The following is a 24,663-nucleotide window of genomic DNA, read 5'->3' as shown; positions in this document are numbered from 1 at the left end:
ATTTATGATTAACAATCTAATTTCAGTGCTTGCAATTTCTAGACACACGGATAACTCCACAGAATGGCTAGTTAACTTCTAGCTTACTCTTACCCCCCGGGGAGTCATCAGTCCATAATGACACGTACAAAGCAACAGACCAAGCCCCCTACACTGGTAGGTCCCAGAGTCTAGCGATGTTCCATACCTACTGATGTCAAAAGCATGGACAGGTCTCAGGTCTTCCAGTTCAGCAAATATATGTGGAAACTCTCTGAAGCTGCTTTTACCTTTTCCTGACGTGGTTACTTCTCATTCCCTTGTCAGCTTTTCGAAGATATTAACATTTCCCCCACATAATTAATCAATTCCACTTTTATTATAATCCTAGCCCCCATAGATGTAGATTGTTTCTGGGCTCCAAATTTAATTCTGGTGATTGGTGATTAGTTCTAATGAAGTCCCTATAAAAATCACCTTAACTTAAGTCTTGGCATCTGGCAGTTCAAGTCTATCTTAGATCTGCTTAAAAATTACTTTGGGAGTGGGACTAGTGCTGTGGCATAGCAGGTTAAGCTGCTGCCTGCAGTGCTGGCATTCCATGTGGAAACCAGTCTGAGTCCTGACTCCCCACTTCTGATCTAGCTCCCTACTAATGTGCCTGGGAAAACAGCAGAAGACGGCTCAAGCACTTGGGCTACTGCCATCCATGTGGGAGATCCGTATGAAGCTCCTGGCTTCTACCTGGCCCAGCACCGGCTACTGTGGCCATTGAGCTGTGAACCAGCAGATGGAAGATCTCTGGCTCCCTCTCTCTAATTCTTTCAAATAAGTAAATAAATCTTAAAAAAAAAAAAAAAAAAAAAAAAAACTAACTTGGTTGAGACTAGTGTCGTGGCACAGTGGGTAAAGCTGCTCGCTGCCTGTAGCTGGCATTCCATGTGGCACTGGTTTGAGTACTGGCTGTTCCATTTCTGATTCAGCTATCTGCTAACAGCCTGGGAAAACAGCAGAAGATGGCCCAAGTGTTTGGGTCCCTGCCACCCACGTGGGAGACCTAGAAGAAACTCTGGGCTCCTGGCTTCAGTTGATCCCAGTCCTGACTGTTGTAGCCACTTGGGAAGTGAACCAGCAGCTGGGAGATCTCTCTCTGTCTCTCTAACTCTGCCTTTCAAATAAATAAATCCTTGAAAAATTACCTTGGTTATTCTTATAAGTTTACTATTTGAACTAGTTTATATTTATTTTAATTCTATAAGTACTTTGAGATTTCAACTGGAGTTGCCTTCAAATTTTTAGTTAATATGGAGATAAATGGTATTCTTTAGCTTTCCCATCCAGAAATATGTTCCATCTTGTTTACTCAGTTCTTCCTGTATGCCCCTCAGGAGTCTTCATCCTTTTCTACACAAAAATATAACATACACTATTAGACTTATTTCTATATATCTCATGAATCTGTCAGATATTGTTTTCTATTACTTTTTTTTTTTTTTTTTTGACAGGCAGAGTGGACAGTGAGAGAGAGAGACAGAGAGAGAAAGGTCTTCCTTTGCCGTTGGTTCACCCTCCAATGGCCGCCGCTGCAGCCGGCGCACCGCGCTGATCCGATGGCAGGAGCCAGGAGCCAGGTGCTTTTCCTGGTCTCCCATGGGGTGCAGGGCCCAAGCACCTGGGCCATCCTCCACTGCACTCCCTGGCCATAGCAGAGAGCTGGCCTGGAAGAGGGGCAACCGGGACAGAATCCGGCCCCCCAACCGGGACTAGAACCCGGTGTGCCGGCGCCGCAAGGTGGAGGATTAGCCTATTGAGCCACGGCGCCGGCTTCTATTACATTTTTTAAAATATTTATTTATTTTTCATCTATTTAAAAGGCAGAGAGACAGAGATAGAGATATTTTCCATTCACTGGTTCGCTCCCCAAGCGCCTGCAACAGCCAGGGCTGAGTCAAGCTGACACCAGAACCTCACTGAGGTCTCCCATGTCAGCGGCAGAGGCCCAAGCACCTGGAGCATCATCCACCGCTTTCCAGACAGATTAGCGGGAAGCTGGATGGGAAGCAGGAGCCAGGACTGAAACCAGCACTCTACTATGGGATGTGGGCTTCCCACACAGTGGCTTAACTCACTGTACAACAATGCCTGCCCTCTATTATATTTTAAAATTAATTATTCCTAAATTCAGGAGTATTATTTATAAAGTTGATATTGTTTTACAGGAGCCTCACAGAATTATTTTATTTGTTCTAATAATCTCCAGAGATTCTTAGTGTTTTGCATTTAACAGATCATACTGTCTGCAAAAATATGACAATTTTGTTTTTCCCTTTCCAATCCTTAAATTCGTAACTTACTTAATTTTGGTTTTTTACTGCATTGGTTATAACATTTAGGATAATGTCATCCTGCCCTTGACTTTGATGGAATTTCTTAAGGTTTCAACATTTTAACTGTAATACCATTTAAGTTTTTGGTAGATACCATTTTATCAAACTAAGCAAATAATCCTATTTCTAGTATCTAAAAGTAGGTATCATTTTAAAAGCTTGTTTTAATCTACTATAGTTCTCAAATGATTTTATTTTTGACAGAGAGAGAGACAGAGAGAAAGGTCTTCCCTCCGTTGGTTCACCCCCCAAATGGCCACCAGGGTTGGCACGCTGCGCTGATCCAAAGCCAGGAGCCAGGTGCTTCCTCCCGATCTCCCATGTGGGTGCAGGGCCCAAGCACTTGGGCTATCCTCCACTGCCTTCCTGAGCCACAGCAGAGAGCTGGACTGGAAGAGGAGCAACTGGGACAGAATCTGGCACCCCAACCGGGACTAGAACGTGGGGTGCCGACGCCACAGGTGGAGGATTAGCCTACTGGTGCTGGCCTCAAATGATGTTAAAATATTAACTTACCTTCACACTTCTGGGATGTGTACTATTTGATTTTAAGTATCATGTTTAATAGACCACTGGAGTCAGTTACTAGTACCTTATTTTGGACAACTCTGTGTTCATATTGGAAAAATGATCTGTAACTTTCCTGTACTGCTGTTACAAAGTATTATGAAACTTCTAAAATAGATACATAGTTTATCCTATCTTTCTGTAATCATTTGGTTAATATTAACTCATAAAATCTCACAGCTTGGTATTTTCATGGGGAGGAGGAAAAGGAATCTTCGAAATAACAAACTGCTTTAATATTCTTTTCTTGAGTCCACTGGATAAAAGATATTTCCTATAAAAATCATCCATTTCACTAAAGAATTTAACTATACTGGTAATCAACAGGTCATCAATCTTGTTTTATCAATATACCCACCCACAATATTTTACAGCAAATCCAAGATAAAAAATTTTATTTATAAAATTAAAGTATACACTTCTTTAAAAAAATTCTTTCTTTAGGGGCTGGCATTATGGTCACCTGCATCCCACATCTGAACACTAGCTGGGGTCCTGGCAGCTCTGCTTCCAATCCAGCTCCCAGCTACTGCACCTGGAAAGGCAGGGGAAGACAGCCCAAGTACTAGAGTCCCTGCCAACCATGTGGGAGACTAGGCTGGAGTTCCTGGCTTCTAGCTTTGGCCAGGCACAGACCTGACTCTGTGGCCATTGGGAGAGTGAGTCAACAAGTAGAAAATCATCTTTCGCTCTCTCTGTTGTTTTTTCAAAGAAACAAATTTTTTAAGAAATTCTTTCATTAAAACATAAGCAAAACATCAGCAAAAATAAAAAATTATTTATGGCTGCAACAACTGGGTTGGGCCAGGCCAAAGCCAGGACCTAGGAGCTTCTTCTGGGTCTCCCACATGGGGGCAGCGGCCCAAAGACTTGAGTCATCCTCTGCTGCTTTCCCAGGCACATTAGAAGGGAGCTGGATTGGAAGAAGAGCACCTGGGACTCGAACCGGTACCCACACGGAATGCCAGCACTGCCATTGCTTTAACCTGTTGCGATGCAGTTGGTGTTGGCCCCTGGTTGGTGTTTTTTTAAACAGTTTACTGAGTTAATAATTAATGTGTTATATAATCCACACATGTAAAGTATATGATTCAGGGGCTTTTAGTATATTAACAGATGTTACAGTTATTAAACCATCACTACAAGATTAGAACATTTTTTGTCACCTCAAAAAGAAACCTATGTCCATTAACTATCACTACTCCATATCCTCCCATGCCCTCACCCCAACCCTAAGCAACAACCAGTCTACTTTTTATCTTTACAGGTTTTCCTATTCTTTACTTTCACATGAATGAAATCATATACCCAGTGGCCATGTGTGTCTGGCTTCTTTCACTCAACATGTTTTCAAGGTTCATGCACATTGTAGCATGGATGAGTACCTTGTTCCTTTTTATGGGTGAATGATATTCTTTCAGATGCATAATCATAATTTAGCCATTCACTCATTTGTTGATGGACATCTGGGTTGCTCCCTCTTATTGGCCACAGTGAATAGTGAGACCATTAACATTCATGACTTAAATATTAATGTATATTTATATATATATACACACACACACAAAATATATCTATTTTCTTTTGTGTATATATACACAATGTATATATTTACAACCATTTAATTCTACTATAGAATTGCTGAGTCATACGGTAATTCTATGTCTTTTTTTTTTTTAAGACTTGTTCATTTATTTTGACAGGCAGAGTAACAAAGAGAGAAGGAGGGAGAAAGAGAGATCCTCCCATCCTCTGGTTCACTCCTCAAGTAGCCAGGACAGAAAGGGCTGGGCCAGGCCAAAACCAGGACCTTCTTCTGGGTCTCACACATGGGTGCAGGGGCCCAAGAACTTGGGTCATCATCTGTTTCTAATTTAAAAATTTACTTTATTGGGCAGGCACTGTGGTGTAGCAGTTTGTAAAGCAGTTGTCTGCAGCTCCAGTCTCATATGGGCACTGGTTCCTGGCTGCACCACTTCTGTTCCAGCTCTCTGCTAATGTGCTTGGCAAAGTGGCAGAAGATGCTCCAAATCCTTGAACCCCTGCATCCATGTAGGAGACCCAGACGAGGCTCCTGGATCCTGGCTTTGGACTGGACTAGTCCAGACCACTGCAGCCATTTGGGGAGTGAATCAGCAGATGGAAGCACACGCTCACAAGTGCTTACTAGTTCTCTCTCTCTGCCTCTCCTTTGTAGCTCTTTCAAATAAACAAACAAATCTTTAAAATTTTTTATTTTATTTTTTATTTGAAAGGCAGAAAGAGAGAGAGAGAGAGAGAGAGAGAGAGAAAGAAGGAGAGGGAGTAATCTTCTATTAGTTAGTTCCCCAAATGCTGGCAAACAGCTAGGGAGGGGCCATGTCAAAGCCAGGAACTGAGAATTTCATACTGGTCTCCCACAAATAAATGAACCATCATCTTCTGCCTTTCGGGGTATGTACTGGCAGGAAGCCAGATGGGAATCAGAGCAGCCAGGACTCAAAACAGGTACTCTAATATGGGATGCAGGCATCCCAAGCAACTTAACCAACAAAACACCAAACGTTTGCCCCTTCACTGAGGTCTTGATTTGCATTTCTTTCATCATTAAATCATGTCTTACATATGTTTGTTGATCATTTATATTATATATCTCTTTGGAATAATGTTTATTCAGATCCTTTGCCGATTTTGATGTTATTGTTAATAAATTATTTAAGAGGTAGAGAGACAGAGAGATTTCACACGTGCTGGTTCACTATCCAAAGGACCACAATGGGCTGGCGCCGCAGCTCAATAGGCTAATCCTCCGCCTGCGGCGCTGGCACCCCAGGTTCTAGTTCCGGTCAGGGTGCCAGATTCTGTCCTGGTTGCCCCTCTTCCAGGCCAGCTTTCTGCTCTGGCCTGGGAGTGCAGTGGAGGATGGCCCAAGTGCTTGGGCCCTGCACTCGCATGGGAGACCAGAAGAAGCACTTGGCTCCTGCCATCAGATCAGCTCGGTGCATCAGCCACAGTGCACCAGCCACAGCGGCCATTGGAGGGTGAACCAATGGTAAAGGAAGACCTTTGTCTCTGCCTCTCTCTCTCACTGTCCACTCTGCTTGTCAAAAAAAAAAAAAAAGAAAGAAAAAGAAAAAGAAAAAGAAAAAAGGACCGCAATGGACAAGACATGGCCAAAGTCAAGAGCTGGAAACTCAAGCCAGGCCTCCCAAGTGGGTGCTCCCAGGGTCTAGAGTCAGGGCTAGAGGCAGTATCAAACCCTGGTACTCTGATACAGGTGATGGCCATCTTAGCCACTAGGCCAAAAGACTGCCACTGTCCATTAAAATACATTCTACCCACCGCCCAAAAAAAGGTTTATTTTCTGAAAGGCAGAGTTACAGAGAGGCAGAGAGGCAGAGAGAGAGAGAGAGAGAGAGAGAGAGAGGGAGGGAGGGAGGGAGGGAGGGAGGGAGGGAGGGAGGGAGAGAATGACTCTCCCACCCATTGGTTCAATTCCCCAAACAGCTGTAACAGTTGGGACTGAGCCTTATTTGAAACCTGGCTGTTCCACATCCAATCCAGCTCCCTGCTAATGTGCCTGGGAAGCACCGGAAGATGGCTCAAGTGCTTGGGCTCCTGCACCCATGTGGGAGAACTGGAAGAAACTCCAGACTCCTGGTTTTGGCCTGGACTACCTCTGGCTGTTGTGGCCCCCTGGGAGTTAAATCAGCAGATAGCAGACCCCTCCCTCCATTCCTCTCTCTTTAAAAAAAATAAATAAATAAAAAATAAATTTTTTTAAAAAATTTATTAGACAGGGAGAGTTACACTGAGAGACAGACAGAAAGGTCTTCCTTCCGTTGGTTCACTCCCCAAATGGCTGCCACAGCCGGCGCTGCACTGATCCAAAGCCAGGAGCCGGGTGCTTCTTCCTGGTCTCCCAATGCGGGTGCAGGGGCCCAAAAACTTGGGCCATCCTCCACTGCCTTCTCGGGCCACTCTTTCAAACAAATGAATAAATCTTTGGGACCGGAGCTGTGGCACAGCAGGTTAACCCCCTAGCCTGAGGCGCTGGCATCCCATATGGGTGCCGGTTTGAGACTCGGCTGTTCTACTTCCGATCCAGCTCTCTGCTAAGGCCTGGGAAAGGAGTGGAGGATGGCCCAAGTCCTTAGGTCCCTGCGCCCACGTGGGAGACCAGGAAGAAGCTCCTGGCTTCAGATAGGCACAGCTTCAGTCGTAGCAGCCAATTAGGGAGTGAACCAGAGGATGGTAGACCTCTCTCTCTCTGCCTCTCCTCTCTGTGTAACTCTAACTTTCAAATAAATAAATAAATAAATAAATCTTTTAAAAAAATGAATAAATCTTTAAACAAAAAAAGAAAAATTTGAAAAGAGACTGAACTAAAATACTTCCAGAGTACTTTCTAACTTAAATGTCATGATTCTATGATTCTTACCAATTTTGTTATTTTAAATTAGGGTACTCACCTAGACCTAATGCCTAACTTATCCCATTATTCAATATTCTGAAAAAGAGAGCTCTTTAAGTTTGTCAAAAGGCATACAACCAATGCATACCTGTCGAGATTAGTACCACCAGCAGCGTAGTCCTTGGATCCAGCTCTGCTACCATAAAATGATGATGACTGCAAAGGTAAAAGCCCTTTAAAATAAATGAACAAAGGAAAACTTTAATTCCCAAGTCAATCATTCAAGTTCATTTCATAATAAAAGTACACATTGGGTATCTTTGTATTCTTTTTCTTTTAATCAAAGTAAAATATATACAAATACTGTGAGAAAAGTTATAATAGTAAAATAATACTCCTTTGCCCCAAACTTCTACAAGTTTTGTTCCTGAATTGTAAAGAACTTTTTTAGAGCCAGAGTGGTGGTACAGTGGGTTAATCTGCCACCTGTGATGCCAGCTTCCCTAGTTGAGTGACTGTTCAAGTCTTGGCTGCTCTACTTCCAATCCAGCTCCCTGCTAATACAACTGGGAAGAAATGGAAGATGGCCTAAGTGCTTGGGTATCTGCCACTGATGTGGGAGACCCAGACAGAGCTCCACACTCCTGGCTTCAGCCTGATCAGTACTGACTATTATGGCCATTTTAGGAATGAACCAGTGGATAGAAGTCTTTGTCTCTGTCTCTTCCTCTCTTGGGCTCTGCCTTTCAAAATAAATAAATAAATAAATTCCTCAAACTATTTATTGAAGATGCAGAGAAAGACACAAAAAGGGAGTATGCTCATGCTTCCACCCACTGGCCTCTCCCCAAATGTCCATGATGAGTAGGAGGGGAGGGGTGGTAAAGCCCAGAGCTGGGATCTCAGTGCAGATCTCCAACTGACAGAGCCATCATCACTGCCTTCCAGGGTCTGAAATAGCAGGAAGCTGGAGTCAGAAGGCTGAGTCAGGAACTGACGCCAGGCAATCCAGCATGGGTGTGGGCATCTTATCCGGTATGTCAAGCGTTCTTCCCCCTCTTCCCACCACCATTTTCTTTATTTTATTTTATTTTATTTATTTTATTTTATTTTTTTGACAGGCAGAGTGGACAGTAAGAGAGAGAGACTGAGAGAAAGGTCTTCCTTTGCCATTGGTTCACCCTCCAATGGCCGCCACGGCCGGCGCGCTGCGGCCGGTGCACCGCGCTGATCCAATGGCAGGAGCCAGGAGCCAGGTGCTTTTCCTGGTCTCCCATGGGGTGCAGGGCCCAAGCACCTGGACCATCCTCCACTGCACTCCCTGGCCACAGCAGAGGGCTGGCCTGGAAGGGGGCAACTGGGACAGAATCCGGCGCCCCGACCGGGACTAGAACCCGGTGTGCCGGCACCGCTAGGCGGAGGATTAGCCTAGTGAGCCGCGGCGCCGGCCCCCACCACCATTTTCTGTTAGTTTTCTGATTTCTTCCATAGGGATAGATAATGAATTTTTCTATTTCTTGACTTATTAATTTTAAGTAATCAGTTGACTCCTTATTATAGATTAGAAATGCTGTATGCAATAATTCCAAGATCTTCTGAAGTTTATATTAAGCAGCAATATCAATAAACTTTAATTTCAACCACTTTATCTCCTCTGATTTATTCTACAGGCCAGGTACTTAGATAATCAAACAGCTTAATTCCAGACAGTCAAGTAGGGAAGAAAGCATAGCCAAATTATTATAAATAATGCAATTTTTTAATATTTCTATACTTCAAAATTTTTAGCCAACTAATGGGTATAAATTGGTGCCCAATAGTTAGTACCAGATTATGAGGTATTTCTGAGTAAGGTAAAAATATATGACCCAGTTTAGGCTTTTATTTCCAGTCTAACACAATATATCAGATAATAAATGAGTAGCTTATATAAACTTACCTGGTGTCCGATTCTCTTCTGACTGTTTCAAACTCAACTGTTTTTCTCTACTGCTGGTTAAATATTTTCTTGAAGGATCTGTCATAGCCTTGTTGTTCCTGCATTCAATAATTTTAAATCAATATAGAATAGGTGTACAAATATACTGTTTTTAGTTTTGAATAGTTATCATTAAAAAAGCTGACATTTCTAGTGTAAAACTCATCGATATGCATGAAAGTTAGGCTATAAGCTTGCTAAACCTTCAAGAGGTCAGTGACTTAAGCAAATGAAAATTATGAAAAGTTTTTCTTACCAAGTCAAGAGCCAATGTAGTTCTTGACTTTGGTCATTCAGCAAAACTAGAGCTTTTTTTTTTTTATGCTCTCCAACTTTTCATCTGAGTTCATTTTCCATATGCCTCAAAGCTATCCTTCAGTACTTTTTTTAGTACTTACTTGATGGTGAACTCTCTGTTTTGTATAAAAAAGTGCCCAGGGAGGAAAAAAGTATCATTATATTCTTAGACTGTATCTATGAAATACATTACGGGGCCGGCATTGTAGTACAGCAGGTAAAGCCGCTGCCAGCAGTGCCAGCATCCCATATGGGTGTTAGTTCGAGCCTTGGCTGCTCCACTTCCAATCCAGCTCTCTGCTGTGACCTGGGAAAGCAACAGAAAATGGCCCAAGTCCTTGGGCCCCTGCACCCTCATGGGAGATCCAAAAGAAGCTCCTGGCTCCTGGCTTTGGATCAGCTCGGCTCTAGCCATTACAGCCATTTGGGGAGTGAACCAGTGGATGGAAGATACCTCCCTACCCTGCCTCTCTGTAACTCTGCCTTTCAAATAAAAAATAAACTTAAAAAAAATTGCTGTAGTCTTTTTAAAAATAAATAAATAAATAAAGGCTTTATTTGAGTCCATAGTTCTACAGATGCAAAGTTGAGGGACAGCACTGGGTGATGGTCTTCTTGCTGGCAGAGTACTACAGAGGTGCTGGGTATCACACAGAGAAAGACAAGGGCATTGTGTGTGTCTCTGTTAGCCCCTCTCCCTCTTCTTAAAAAGCCACCAGGATTCAATCATGGGGGCTTCACAATGATGACCTCTAAACACCATGATTGGGTTCCAGGGAATGATGAGGGTGATCTCGGTTCTTGCCTCACATGGAAGAAGAGTTTATACATAGACAGGACAGTGAACAAAGAACAATTTATTTAAGTCAGAAACCTTCTGCTTGCAGCAGTCAGGAGGAGAGTTTCAAGGAAAGAATACCCTGAAGCATTTTCTTTATGTGAAAGTCAAATTAAAGACAAATTATTTTCTAGACCAAAAGCAAGACCAAATGAAATGATATAAACACTAAGACCAAAAGAATAAATTATTAAGTAAACCATCCAAGCTTGATACTTTAAAAATGTAAAATAAAAAGGAAAATGTTCTTATGTTCCAGGTGATTTGAAATATTGTTTGCTAATATTAACATCGTTTCTATTTATAGTGACAATTCATGAACACAAAGTTAAAAACTTGAACAAGTCCCCGCCCCCCAATTATTCCCAAATATCTGAGCTCATATAATTAGTGTCCATTACACTAACTGTCATGCTTTGGTTAGAACTGCAAATTCCAGGGAACTATCATGCATTAAACCTGCAGTGGGGCTGACGCCGTGGTAAAGTGGGTAAAGCCGCCTCCTGCAGTGCCAGCATCCCATATGGACGCTAGTACAAGTCCTGGCTGCTCCTCTTCCGATCCAGTTCTCTGCTATGGCCTGGAAAGCAGTAGTAGATGGCCCAGGTCCTTGGGCCCCTGCACCCATGTGGGAGACCTGGAAGAAGCTCCTGGCTCCTGGCTTTGGATCAGCTCAGCTCTGGCCATTGCAGCCATCTGGGGAGTGAACCATCAGATGGAAGACCTCTCTCTCTGCCTTTCTTTTTCTCTCTGTGTAACTCTTTCAAATAAATAAATAAATCTTAAAAAAAAAGTGAGAAACATCATGGATGAGTGAAAGTATTAACAACAACAACAACAAAACATCTGCAGTGGCTCCATCAGATTTCCTCTAACTCATTTTTGTGTTCTCTTCCAGAGTTTCACACCTACTTAGGTGTGTTTTTAATAGCCAGTACCAGCCGGTGCCGAAGCTCACTAGGCTAATCCTCCGCCTTGCAGCGCCGGCACACCAGGTTCTAGTCCCGGTCGGGGCACCGGATTCTGTCCCGGTTGCCCCTCTTCCAGGCCAGCTCTCTGCTGTGGCCAGGGAGTGCAGTGGAGGATTGCCCAAGTACTTGGGCCCTGCACCCCATGGGAGACCAGGATAAGCACCTGGCTCCTGTCATTGGATCAGCGTGGTGCACAGGCTGCAGCGCGCCGGCCGCGGCAGCCATTGGAGGGTGAACCAATGGCAAAGGAAGACCTTTCTCTCTGTCTCTGTCTCTCTCACTGCCCACTCTGCCTGTCAAAAAATAAAATAAAATAAAAAAATAAAATAGCCAGTACCTAGGGCTCTTCTTCCTGTGGCTGCCCTCAAGCTACTAGAGATCCTTTGCCTGCTATCTGAGATTGCAAGTAAGATCAGGTGCTGAAGTACAGAAGTACAGCACCCTTACCTTGGATTACAATGACTTTAAGGAAGCAGATTTCTTCTCTAGGATCAGAATGAAGACTGACATCTGTACTGACTTTTTTTTAAGATTTCTTTTTATTTAATTGAAAAACAGAGTGACAGAGAGAGGTAGAGACAGAGAGAGAGGGGTCTCTCACCCACTGGTTCACTCCCCAGATGGCCGCATTGGCCGGAGCTGAGCTGATCCACAGTCAGGAGACAGGATCTCTGGGTCTCCAATGTGGGTACAGGGGCCCAAGATTTGGGCCATCTACTACTGCTTTCCCAGGCCTTAGCAGAGAGCTGGATCGGAAGAGGAGCAGTCGGGACTAGAACCAGAACACATATGGAATGCCGGCACTTCAGGCTGGGCTTTAACCCACTGTGGCACAGTGCTGGCCCCTGTATTGACTTTTGCCTACGATCACACACATGTTCCGTTTCCTGTCCTTCACTACCCTTCTTCTCCCACACCCTCTGTTCTCCCCTGGGAGTAGTATTTCCTTATTAATTCATTTGCACAACTAATCTCCATTTCAGAGTCTGCTTCTGGAAACTTGATATTTAACAGTTGGTATTCTATGTGGCCTAGAAAGCCCACTCGAACTGGATCACTTGTTCAGCAACAAATATTCTTTTGCTGGTGGTAAGAATTCTAGGTATTCTACAGTGCTACAATTTGTGAGTTTTCATCTATGATACATTGGGATGGAAGCATGTAGAAGGGTATATGGTTCATATATCTTTAGCATTTTACAAACATGGCAGAATGAATGCACAATAGTTTTTATTGAGACAATGGAAATGTCCTAAAACTGGACTATGATGGTATAACACAATCACTGAGTTACATACCTAAACCAGGTGAATTTTAAGTTATGTAAATTATACCTCAAAAAACTTTTAAAAAATTTTGAAATTATTCCCCTCCCTGTAGCTAAGCCTCCCATAAAGATACATTCTAGGGTAGGCATTTGGCATAGTGGTTAAATTGCCACTTGGGATGCCAACATCCCATAGTGGAGTGCCTAGGACAGTGTCCTGGTTCTACTTCTGATTTCAGCTTCCTGCTAATGTGCACCCTGGGAGGCAGCAGGTGATGGCCTGGGTGTGTAGGTCCCGGCCACCCACAATGGAAACCTGGATTCAATTGTGGGCTCCTTGCTTTGGTCTAGGCTGGACCTGGTTGTTGCAGACATTTGGGAAATGAACCAGCAGATGAAAGATCTGTCTTTCAAATAAACACATCTAATAAGAAAGTACAGTTTATTTCTTCATCTCTTAGTGGGATTGGCTTTATGATTTGTTTAAAATAATGTGACAGAAGTTAATAGTGTGTGAATTCTAATCTTAAGCCAAAAAGACTTGCAAATTTTTTACTCACTCTGTTGGAATTCTGCCATTGCTATGAGAATAATGCAGGCTAGCCTGCTAGATGGTCAGACACATGGCCAATCACTCTCATTACCCCAACTGACAGTCTGTCAATGGTCAGTTATTCGAGTGAGGCCATCCTAGACCAGACAGTCCCTAGCCAATGCACCTATTGATCACAGATGCATAAGAAAATGAGAGAACTGAGGCTGGCGTTGTGACGTGGCAGGTAAAGCTGACTCCCACTATGCTGGCATCCCATATGGGTGCCAGTTCATGTTCCAGCTGTTCCATTTCTGATCCAGCTTCTTGTTAATATGCCTGGGAAAGCAGCAGCAGATGATCCAAGTAGGGAGACTGGAAGAAACTCCTGGCTCCTGGCTTTGGCCTGGCCAAGCCCTGGACCTTGTAGCCATCTGGGGAATGAATGGATAAATCTCTCAATCTCTCTCTCTCGCTCGCTAACTCTGACTTTCAAATAAATAAATCTTAAAAAAAGAAAAAGAGAGAATAGAGGTGCATTATACCAAGCTGGCCCCAAATAAGTAGGACCACCCAGATGCACATAAATTCATAAGCACTAACAAAACAGTTACTATTTTAAACCACCAGACTTTGGGATGGTTTGTTATACAGCAACAGAAACTTGACACAATAAATACCTCATGGGGCAAATGATTCTTGTAATCATAAAGGCTACAGAATTGTCTGGTTGTCGCCAAGTACTGATTTGCTCAATAAAGAAAATGACAGGCTTCTTTGAGCCAATTACCAACTTAAGGACAAGGATATCATATACAGTCACTCACCCACAGGAGAGTTATGGCCTGGGACATTAAGACTCTAAAGCAAGAACATTCTGTCTGTAGCAGAAAATTAAACGTCACCTGTAAAGTGTGTCATACTACTCTTGGCCTATTATTAGGCCTGGGAAGAGAATGAGCATAGGACCATTGTCAAGGGACTATGGAACCACAGCTAAACGACGTGAGCTGGGTGCTATCACACCAATGAAATCATAAGGTTGGGGCAAGGTGGGGAAGACGGACAGTATCAATGCATTGTAAAACAGAAGAAGTTACAGTGGGAGTGCACCCAAGTAAGCAGGAATAGATAAAAAGAATAGGTCTTATGGGCATTCCCTAAGATCAGATCAAAGAGCCGGCGCCGCGGCTCACTAGGCTAATCCTCCGCCTAGCGGCGCCGGCACACCGGGTTCTAGTCCCGGTCGGGGCACCGGATTCTGTCCCGGTTGCCCCTCTTCCAGGCCAGCCCTCTGCTGTGGCCAGGGAGTGCAGTGGAGGATGGCCCTGGTGCTTGGGCCCTGCACCCCATGGGAGACCAGGAAAAGCACCTGGCTCCTGGCTCCTGCCATCGGATCAGCGCGGTGCGCCGGCCGCAGAGCGCCGGCCGCGGCGGCCATTGGAGGGTGAACCAACGGCAAAGGAAGACCTTTCTCTCTGTCTCTCTCTCTCACTGTCCACTCTGCCTGTCAAAAAAAAAAAAATAAATTAAAAAAAAAAAAAAAAAAAAAAAAGATCAGATCAAAGAAAAGTTATAAACCTGGGCCAGACTCACAATGGGTTACCTTGGCATATTGTTGTTAAGTGAATATGAATGACTGTTGTACTACAGCCCCACCAAGGGACTCCCTTGAAAGACAGTAGTGTAGGGAAATTCTCCACTGTTCAGAGCTTTGAGAGGGGGGTGGTAGCAAATGGTTTGCATGGACAGTTGGAAGCAAGCTTAGAAGGTCAAGGAGAAGTGATTTATGGAAGAGGTATACGCACGGGCTTACGGAGGTGTGTATAAAGGGTAAAGATCTGCTTCACATGTTAATGATCATGAGAGAAACCCACTCAGAGTAAACAATCAATCATCTACCACTGATCAGCGGATGTCCGCCAATCTGTGCCTTTAGCCATTCCATGGACCAAAAAAAGGCTCATGAATGAAAGTCACGCTGGCAGAAACAGAAGCTACAGCAGGAGCTCACCTTCACCGAAGTTTACCTACTGCTGCTGCTGACTGTCCAACCGCTCGGCAACAGCTGATGCTGAGCCTCTGAACAGCACACTTTGAGGAAAGCTGTCATTTGCTAGCAAACTGATCATGTCACAGTCCTTCCACCCTAGAAGACAGCAATGAACTCTGACTGGAATTAACACATACTCCAGGTATGCGTTGCCTTTCTTGCCCAAAGTGTCTTGACTGGAATTACTATTCAAAGGCTCATAAGACTGTCTAATTTACTAACATCAAAACTTAAATAGAACGTACCTTAGAACAAGAAGTGCACTTTGCAGAAAAGGAGATACAACAAAGGAGTATGACCACAGATCTATGGGGACGACCACATACTCTACCCTCAGCTATTGGTCTGACAAAGTACTGCAACAGGCTTTGAAAGAGCAACTTGGAATGGGCATTTGGCACTGCTGGGGATATTCACATTCCACCAGAATGCCTGGGTTCAAATCCCATGTCTGATTCCAATTCCAGATACTTGCTAATGTACACCTTGGGAGGCAGCAGGTAATGGCTCAAGTAGCTGGGCCCCTGACACCTACATGGAAGGCCTTGGACTGAGTTCCAGGCTCCTGGCTCAGTCCAAGCTGCTTGCAGGTATTTAGGAAGTAATCTAGCAGATGGAAGATCTCCGTCTGATCCTTCTACCTTTCAAATAAATAAATAAATAAAATATAAAAGTGTAGCTTAAAAGATAGCTTCATTAGAAATGGGATATAATATACCTTAACCAGGGGTGGTGAACCTCTTTTCTGCCAAAGGCCATTTGGATGATTATAATATCATTTGTAGGCCATACAAAATTATTAACTTAAAAATTAGCTTACTACAAATATATTGAACTCAATCCCATCTGGCAAGGACACACAAAATGATTAATAATGGCCTATAGGCCAGATATTCCCCACTCCTACAAACCATTACATTTTTTTTTTTTTTGAAGATTTATGTATTTATTTGAAAGGCAGAAATACAGGGAGAGAAGGAGAGAAAGAGAGAAGGGGGGGGAGAGAGAGAGAGAGAGATCTTACATCCACTGGTTTACTCCCCAAATGGCTGCAATGACCACAGCTGGGCCAGTTCAAAACCAGGAGCCAAGAGCTTCTTCCAAGTCTTCCACATGGGTGCAGGGGCCCAAATACTTGGACCATCCTCTGCTGCTTTCCCAGATACATCAGCAGGGAGCTGGATCAGAAGTGGAGCAACCAGGTCTCGACCTGTGCCTATATGGGATATATGCATTGCAGGCGGAAGCTTAACCTTCTACAGCACAGTGCTGGCCCCAACCCTCACATTTATAGAGAACACGTGAATCCAGAAATAAAGGGGTAGGAGGTAGCCTCACATGCCACTACTTTCAGTAACTCAGAGAATTTGTGCTTCTTGTACCTCAAACTTAAAATTCTGTGTTTCTGGTTTACAGAGGGGAAATTTGTTGGCCAGGAGCACAGTAAAGGAACAGTTAAAATTATGGTCACTACCTTGTCATCTTATGCTCCTATTGCTGGCAGATCAATAGCAAAGAAGGGAGTTACCACATAGGCAAGTGCAAATAACTTTACTTATTGTATGGAAGAAGGGTTGCTGTTATACAATGCGGGCAGGGGGGAATATTTGGAATAAAGGGGATTCACAAGGGCCCCACAGTTCTCTTATGCTCAGCAGAAGCATGGTTCTTACTGAATTCTGTTAAGAAATTACAGCAACTATGAGCTAAGAAGCACATAGTGACGAGAGGCTCACAGCCCTCAGAGTTGAAGATCTCAGTTACACTACCAGACAAACCATCAAGACCAGTAGCAGTGTTAGAAGAGTATCCGGTAGGGGTCGGTGCTGTGGCATAGTGGGTAAAGCCGCCACCTGCAGTGCCAGCATCCCATAGGGACACCAGTTTGAGTCCCGGCTGCTCCACTTCTGATCCAGCTCTCTGCTATGGCCTGGGAAAGCAGTGGAAGATGGCCCAAGCCCTTGGGCCCCTGCACCCACGTGGGAGACCCAGAAGAAGCTCCTGGCTCTTGGCTTCGGATCAGCTCAGCTCTGGCCATTGCGGCCATCTGTGGAGTGAACCAGTAGATGGAAGACCTCTCTCTCTGCCTCTCCTTTTCTCTCTGTGTAACTGTAACTTTCAAGTAAAATTATGTCTTAAAAAAAAAAAAAAAGAGTGAGCGATAATCTAAAATGAATGGTAGGAGGAGCTGACAACATGGGTTAAGGACTCAAGGACATCTGCATCCATGCATTGCACCTCACCTACTAAGCTTCCTTTTGTAAGATTCTCCCCCCAGAAATTGGGAAACATCAACGTGAAGAATCTGTGATAAGACACAATGAAGGGGCCGGAGATGTGGCGTAGCAGGCAAAGCTACCGCCTGCAGTGCCGGCATCCCACATGGGCACTGGTTCAAGTCATGGCTGCTCCACTTCCGATCCAGCTCTCTACTATGGCCTGGGAAGGCAGCAGAAGAATGGCCAAGTCACTGGGCCATTGCACCTGCATGGGAGACCTGGAAGATCCTGGCTCCTAGCTTCAGATCGGCACAGCTCCGGCCACTACAGCCATCTGGGGAGTGAGTCAGCGGATGGAAGACCTCTCTCTCTCTCTCTGCCTCTGCCTCTGCCTCTCTGTAACTCTGCCTTTCAAATGAATAAATCTTAAAAAAAAAAAAAAAAGGTACAATGAACTTAATAAAAGACTTGAGTGCATGGAAATGATACAAGAATGGGGAGAGGAGCAGTGCAGATCCAACTCTTGTAATGGACAGTCAAGGTGATGTTCCAACAGAAACCCCGAAATCCCATTTTATTGTTTTCACATCCCCAGACTGTGTTTTCAGTGTCAACACCTACAATCCTCAAGACAACTACATCTGAGCTGCTAATAACATTTTGCCCTCTTGCATAGAGCCAAAATCCCCAAGGAAGCTGGTACTCGACTGGCTGGTGTGGGAATATGAAAGCCCAGTTTCATTGCCTCAAGTTGGTCAACCCAGAATTCTCTGCTGAATCAACATGAAACTTACTCTCTGGGGGACTTACACCTGCAACGATCACATGCTTGCTCAGCTCCCTCCCCTTCTGTGGTCTGCTTCCCTCACTCAGTCGTTTTCCCTCTGAACTTCTTACAAGTCAGCTGCATAAGTACATTTATCTAGAATCATGTTCTAGGAATCCCAAATTCAATCATCTAAATGTGATAGTATAGAAAAGATGAGGTGCTGGTGTTGTGGTGCAGCAGGTTGAGCTGTAACCCAACATCCGCATCCTATGTGAGCACCAGTTCAATTTCCAATTTGTCCATTTCGGGTCCAGCTCCTTGCTACTGTGCCTGGGAAAGGAGCAGCAGATCACCCAAGTGCTTGGGCCCCTGCCACCCACATGGGAAAACCAGATTGAGTTCCAGGCTCCTGATATTGGTTTGGCCAAGCCCTGACCATTTGAGGAGTAAACCGGCAGGTAGAAGATCTCTCCCTCTCCCTCTTCATCTCTTTTTCTCTAACTTTGCTTTTCAAATAAATAAATACATCTTTTAAAAAATGAAAGGAAAAAAAAAAGGATGTATTATTAGTCCAGAATGGAATCAGTAACTTAGGGTTTCCTCAGATAGAATTCTAAGTGGGACGACTGGTATTTCCTCCAAGTACGGTGAATATGGTGGACTAGCATGCAGCAGGCCACCACAGCCAATTTCTAGCACATCTCTCTGCTGCACATAAACTGTATTTCCTAGCTAACATTCCGAGTGAGATTTAAAACAGCACAATTACACCAAGATCCAAAAACTATAAGAAACACAAAGGCCTTCCTGGAATTCTGCTTAGTGCCAGTGTATGTCACATCAGAGGTATCTGGTTTTTTTCTGGATAGGATTTCCCATCGACAGTGACAGCGTGATTCTAAAGACAATAGTTTTCATGGGGGCCAGTGCTGTAGCGTAGCGAGTAAAGCTGCCACCTGCAGTGCCGGCATACCATATGGGCGCCAGTTCAAGTCCTGGCTGCTCCACTTCTGATTGGGGAGTGAACCAGCAGATGGAAGACCTCTCTCTCTCTGCCTTTCTTTCTCCGTGTAACTGTAACTTTCAAATAAATAAAAAAACTTTTAAAAAAATTAGTTTTCATGACCACTTCCAATTCAGCTTTTAGCTACATGACAGACCAGCCAAGAACATCTCTGGTGGCCTGTTCTGTGGCATGACTCTCAAAATCACTCCTGGAAACTCAAAGTCTGTCTTTTCAGCTTTCCCAATGATTCTGTAAGCCATTTAACTAATATTCACTACGTGTAAATGCCTTTGTGCTTAACTAGCTAGAATGAATGTTGCTCCCACAAATGGACCATGAAACACAAATGTTACTATAAACAGGGAGTTACCATAAGAAGTCGGAAATACATAGCACATTACACACTGGAAAGCTGTTTATCATCACTGTGCTTCAGCACCGTTACCTGAGACTGTCATCTGTATGTTCTGAGAGGCAGGCCCCATGCTTCCTGTAACTGCACACTGGAAAGCAGGCCTTAGACGCTCTGTAACTACAGCTCTGAGGGAAAAGATTCAGACAGTTAAGAACCCTGAGCTATGTCAGTGCTTCTTACTGCCTTCAACAAGGTCCTACTAAAGACACATCTACGCTAAGGCAGCCAACTTGCAATTAAGGATGAAAAGCAACACAGCACTCTGTGTCAAAGGCCTAGAATTAAACTTGCCTTCTAATCTGAGACCATGTGACTCAAAAAAGCCAACTGCTTTTTTTTTTTTTTTTTTTTAAGGATTTTATTTGTTTACTTGAAAGTCAGAGTTACAGAGAGGCAGAGGCACAGAGAGAGAGGTCTTCAATCCACTGGTTCACTCCCCAGATGGCCATAACGGCCAGAGCTGTGCCAATCTAAAGCCAGGAGCCAGAAGCTTCTTCCAGGTCTCCCACAGAGAAGAATCTCCTGGCTCCTGGCTTTGGCCTGGTCCAGCCTGACCACTATGGCCATTTAGGCAGTGAATCAGAGTATGGAAGACCTCTCTCTGTGTCTCTCCCTCTCTCTCTGTAATTCTGCCTTTCAAATAAATAAAAATAGATCTTCAGGGCCGGTGCTGTGGCATAATGGGTAAAGCTGCCTCCTGCAGTGCTGGCATCTTATATGGGCGCTGGTTGCTCTACTTCCAATCCAGCTCTCTGCTGCGGCCTGTGAAAGCAGTGAAAGGTGGTCCAAGTCCTATGGCTGCTGCACCCACATGAGAGACCCACAAGAAGCTCCTGACTCCTGACTTCAGAATGGCACAGCTCTGGACATTACGGCTATCTGGGGAGTGAACCAGTGGATGGAAGATCTCTCCATCTCTTTCTCTGCCTCTCTGTAACACTGCCTTTCAAATAAATCAATAAATCTTTAACAAAACAAACAAACAAAAAACCACACAAGGAAATAGAGTTTTTAAAAAAGAGGCTGGCACTGTGGCATAGTGGGTAAAACCACTGCCTGCAGTGTCAGCATCCCATATTGGTGCCAGTTCAAGTTCTTGCTGCTCCACTTCCATTCCAGCTACCTGCTAATGCACCTCGGTAGAGCGGTGGAAGATGGCCTAAGCATTTTGGTTCTTGCACCCATGTGGGAGACCTGGAAGAAGCTCTTGGCTTCTGGATTCGGCCTGGCCCAGCCCTGGTCATTGGGGAGTGAACCAGCAGATGGAAGACCTGTCCCTCTCTCTCTACCTCTCTCTCTCTCTGGAACTCTGCCTTTCAAATAAATAAATAAATCTTAAAAAAAAAAAAAAAAAAAAAAAGAGTGACTTTAAAAAACAGCTATCAGCAAGAGGGTTCCTACCAGAGAACAGATTGCTGAACAAACTAACCAGGAACTTACCCCACTATCTGATCTGTCTTCACAATTTCTGCCTAGCAAGATCTCATCACTGCGGTAGACCACAGAATCCTCCATTTTCCTATTCTTTCCTAAAGAGAAAATTTTATTGTAGTTATCTTTTTCCCACTCCAGCAATGTCTGTATGCACAGGGGTGGGAGTGGGGAATACAGATTACTTGCCTTTTGTTTTTTGCTACCAGATCACAAGAGGGTCACAGGTCCAAAGCACATCTGTATTTTACAGAGAGGACTGCACATCACCCACAGATCCTAGACTCGGAGCTGGATACGATATTTACATGAGAGTTTGAGGCTGGCTCCATCAGGATAAGGATAAGGATGCTCTACGTATGGAAGAACGGTGAATTTTGGTGGCCATATTATTTTGGTGGCTAGAGGAGTAAACTATGGCAAACTGTTAGCTGTCCCAAATGACCACTGTGTGTCATACCAACTGAATTTTAGGTAGACATATTTCTCAGACTTTCCCATATCTTGATATAAACATGTGACTATATTTTGTGCAATGTAGTATGTATCAAAGGAGTGTGCGCAATTCTTAGCCTGAAGGAAAACAGTTTGCTCATCTTTTCTCTTTCTCATTATTGGGAATGCAAACATGAAAGTGCAGATTGAATTATCTATCTTGGTCCACAAAATAGAAGCTACTTATTAAGAATGGCAGATCAGATCAACAAAATAGAAGGGATCCAAGACCACAGAGATTACAGTTTGTTTCAGATACCAGTCTTATCACCTACCAGGACGTTCATTATATAAGCAGAATCAATTAACATACTTCTTGGGATTTTTCTCCCCATTCCTTTCTGATGACACCAATGACCTCAAATACCAATTAACCAATTATCAACTAATTTCTGTAAAGATACTGAAGTATAAATTGACAACTGTGTAGTAAGTTTTCTGCTCCAGAAGATTAAAACTAAAGCATTCTCCCATGATGGGGAAGAGGGTTATGAACTGGCGATTGCCCAGCTTTGGTCTATTCCTCTTTGTCCAACCCCAAAAATACATCTGAAAAATTACTGCTCTTTACATTACATATGACTTACATCCTTTTACCCATGAATTGACTTTTTATATGAGTAATGTTAAAAAAAAATAAGGTTAAAAGAAAGAAGAAAGGGGTTCACATTAAAACAGCAACCAGGGAGCCGGTGCTATGGCATACTGGGTAAAGCCACCACCTGCAGCACCAGTTCAAGTCCTGGCTGCTCCACTTCCAATCCAGCTCTCTGCTATGGCCTGAGAAAGCAGTGCAAGAAGGTCCAAGTCTTTGGGCCCCTGCACCCATGTGGGAGACCTGGAAGAAGCTCCTGGCTCCTGGCTTTGGATCAGCCCAGCTCTGGCCGTTGCGGCCAATAGGAGAGTGAATTAGTAGATGGAAGACCTCTCTCTCTCTCTCACTCTCTCTCTCTCCCTCTTTGCCTCTCCTCTCTCTGTGTAACTCTGACTTTCAAATCAATAAATAAATCTTTAAAAAAACAAGAAAACCAGCAGCCAGGGGGCCAGCACTGTGGTGTAGCAGATTTATCTGCTACACCACTACCTGCAATGCCAACATCCCATATGGGTGACAGTTCATATTCCAGCTGTTCCACTTCCAAACCAGCTCTCTGCTAATGGCCTAGGAAAATAATGGAAGAAGGCCCAAGGGTTTGGGCCCTGCCACCCATGTGGGAGACCCGGATAAAGCTCCTGGTTTCAGCCTGACCCATCCTGGACATTGCAGCCACCTGAGGAGGGAACCAGCAAATGGATGCTCTCTCACTCTTGTTCCCCCATCATAACTCTTTTAAATAAATAAAAACAAATGTTAAAACACACACACACACACACACACACACACAGCCAGGAAGGAACACTTGTTCAGAGTACATCAATTCTATTTTTCCTGTAAGTAGTGCAAATTTTAAAAGGCAGTAGAAATGCAATAAAATGACAAATCAATAGCAATAGCCAAATTCCCTCTTGGATGAGCCTACAATGTACTGTCATCAAAGCACTAAAATTCTTCACATCTATCTTTGGAATTCCTGTATCCTGAGCACCATTCAACCAAACTTCCCTGTTATCAGTAGTATAGTAAACAGTGAGGGGAAAAAAAAAAAAAAAAAACAACCAGTGAGCTAGTACTATAAAAACTTTTACAGCAACTTACGATGAGGAATCATTTTCCTTAGGGTAATCTTCATTTAGCTCTGAGCCCGATGATAGCATTCTTTTCCTCTTCTCAGTCCTATAAAGAACAAAGGGAAACAAAAGTTAGCTTGAAAAGTCATTCATATCATTAAAAATTTTACACCAACATACTCAAGGACAGAATACATGATTACTGTTATCTAATTCTCTATATAATACTTAAAGTTTTTCTGACTTTTTCTTTGAGAGGAAGTAAGAGAGAGCTCCTATCCCTGGCTCACTCTCCAAATGCGCACAATGGTCAGGGCCAGAGCCAGGAGCCATGAACACAATAAAGGTTGGCAGGAACAGGTTATTTGAGCCCTAAGGAAACAAACTGAGGTACTCTGTCTTAATGGCTAACCTAATGCCCACTCTAGCATCCTATTTAGATTAATATATTGTATACCAGTAAGCACAACATGTCACTAACAAACTCTGTAAAACAAATACTTTTCTATTAAAAATGTGATCTATATTTTTTTCCTTTTTCTCCTGAAATTATTCATCTTTATAAAAGGCCCAAAAGACATTTTTAAACAGATATAGTTAAGAGAAGTCTTTCTTACCGGTTTTCTAATAATCCTGATCTAAGAGGTGATGATGTAGATGTCAAAGAAGGAACTGAACGAGTAACAGCTACTCCACTCCCTGCGACAGTCTTAACAGATCCTCTACCCGGATTACCAAGAACTTTTCGAAATGGAATATCATCTTTAGTTTCCAAACTTCCTCTTTTTGAAGAGACCTATAAGAATGAAGTTAGAGACAGTTAAATCTTCAAATTGGAATACTTTTAGAGCAGTAATTCTCATGTAGAGAGCTTTTTTTTTTTAGGATTATTTATTATAAAGTCAAGAGTTACAGAGAGAGGGGAAAAGATAGAGAGATTTATCTGCTGGTTCACTCCCCAGCTGGCTGCAACAGCCAGGGCTGGGCCAGGCTGAAGCCAGGAGCTTCATTCAGGTCTCTCACGTGGATGCAGGGGCCCAAGCACTTGGAACATCTTCCATTGCTTTTCCCAGGTCAATAACAGGGACATGAGTTGTAAATGGGGCAGCCAGGACTCAAACCCCCGATGTAGGATGCAGGTGTTGCAAGCAACTGCTTTATCCACTACGCCATGATGCCAGTCCTGAGAGCTTTAAAAAAAATGTAACTGGAGGCCAGTGCTGTGGCACAGCAGGTTAAAGCCCTGGCCTGAAGTGCCAGCATCCCATACGGGTGCCGGTTCTAGCCCTGGTTGCTTGTCTTCTCACTCTCTTTTTTTTTTTTGACAGGCAGAGTGGACAGTGAGAGAGAGAGACAGAGAGAAAGGTCCTCCCCTTGCCGTTGGTTCACCCTCCAATG

The 24,663-nt window shown here is 43.7% G+C and overlaps 1 protein-coding gene across 21 annotated transcripts in view; it reads right to left on the bottom strand.

Moving 5' to 3' along the window:
* The window catches only part of USP37 (ubiquitin specific peptidase 37), a 94,975-nt gene that overhangs the window by 51,235 nt on the left and 19,077 nt on the right, over positions 1 to 24,663 (bottom strand). For 16 of the 21 annotated variants that reach the window (XR_011387105.1, XR_011387108.1, XR_011387107.1 and 13 more), the window contains 4 exons: positions 23,883 to 24,061; positions 23,294 to 23,371; positions 9,266 to 9,363; positions 7,475 to 7,559 (listed from right to left, as the gene is read on the bottom strand). Coding sequence is in view for 16 of the 21 variants with exons in the window: in XM_051848162.2 (XP_051704122.1) it covers positions 7,475 to 7,559; positions 9,266 to 9,363; positions 23,294 to 23,371; positions 23,883 to 24,061 (440 nt within the window). In the remaining 5 variants the exon portion in view is untranslated. Of the gene's footprint in view, positions 1 to 7,474; positions 7,560 to 9,265; positions 9,364 to 19,701; positions 19,797 to 21,111; positions 21,201 to 23,293; positions 23,372 to 23,882; positions 24,062 to 24,663 lie in introns of all 21 variants that reach the window. The other 5 variants (XM_070070192.1, XM_070070190.1, XM_070070194.1 and 2 more) reach the window with 1 other exon arrangement.

Source organism: Oryctolagus cuniculus, chromosome 3 (genome assembly GCF_964237555.1).
Source record: "Oryctolagus cuniculus chromosome 3, mOryCun1.1, whole genome shotgun sequence".
In the NCBI taxonomy this organism is placed as follows: domain Eukaryota; kingdom Metazoa; phylum Chordata; class Mammalia; order Lagomorpha; family Leporidae; genus Oryctolagus; species Oryctolagus cuniculus.
The sequence above is the reverse complement of the archived record's forward strand: the minus strand, read 5'-3'. Positions and strand labels throughout refer to the sequence as shown.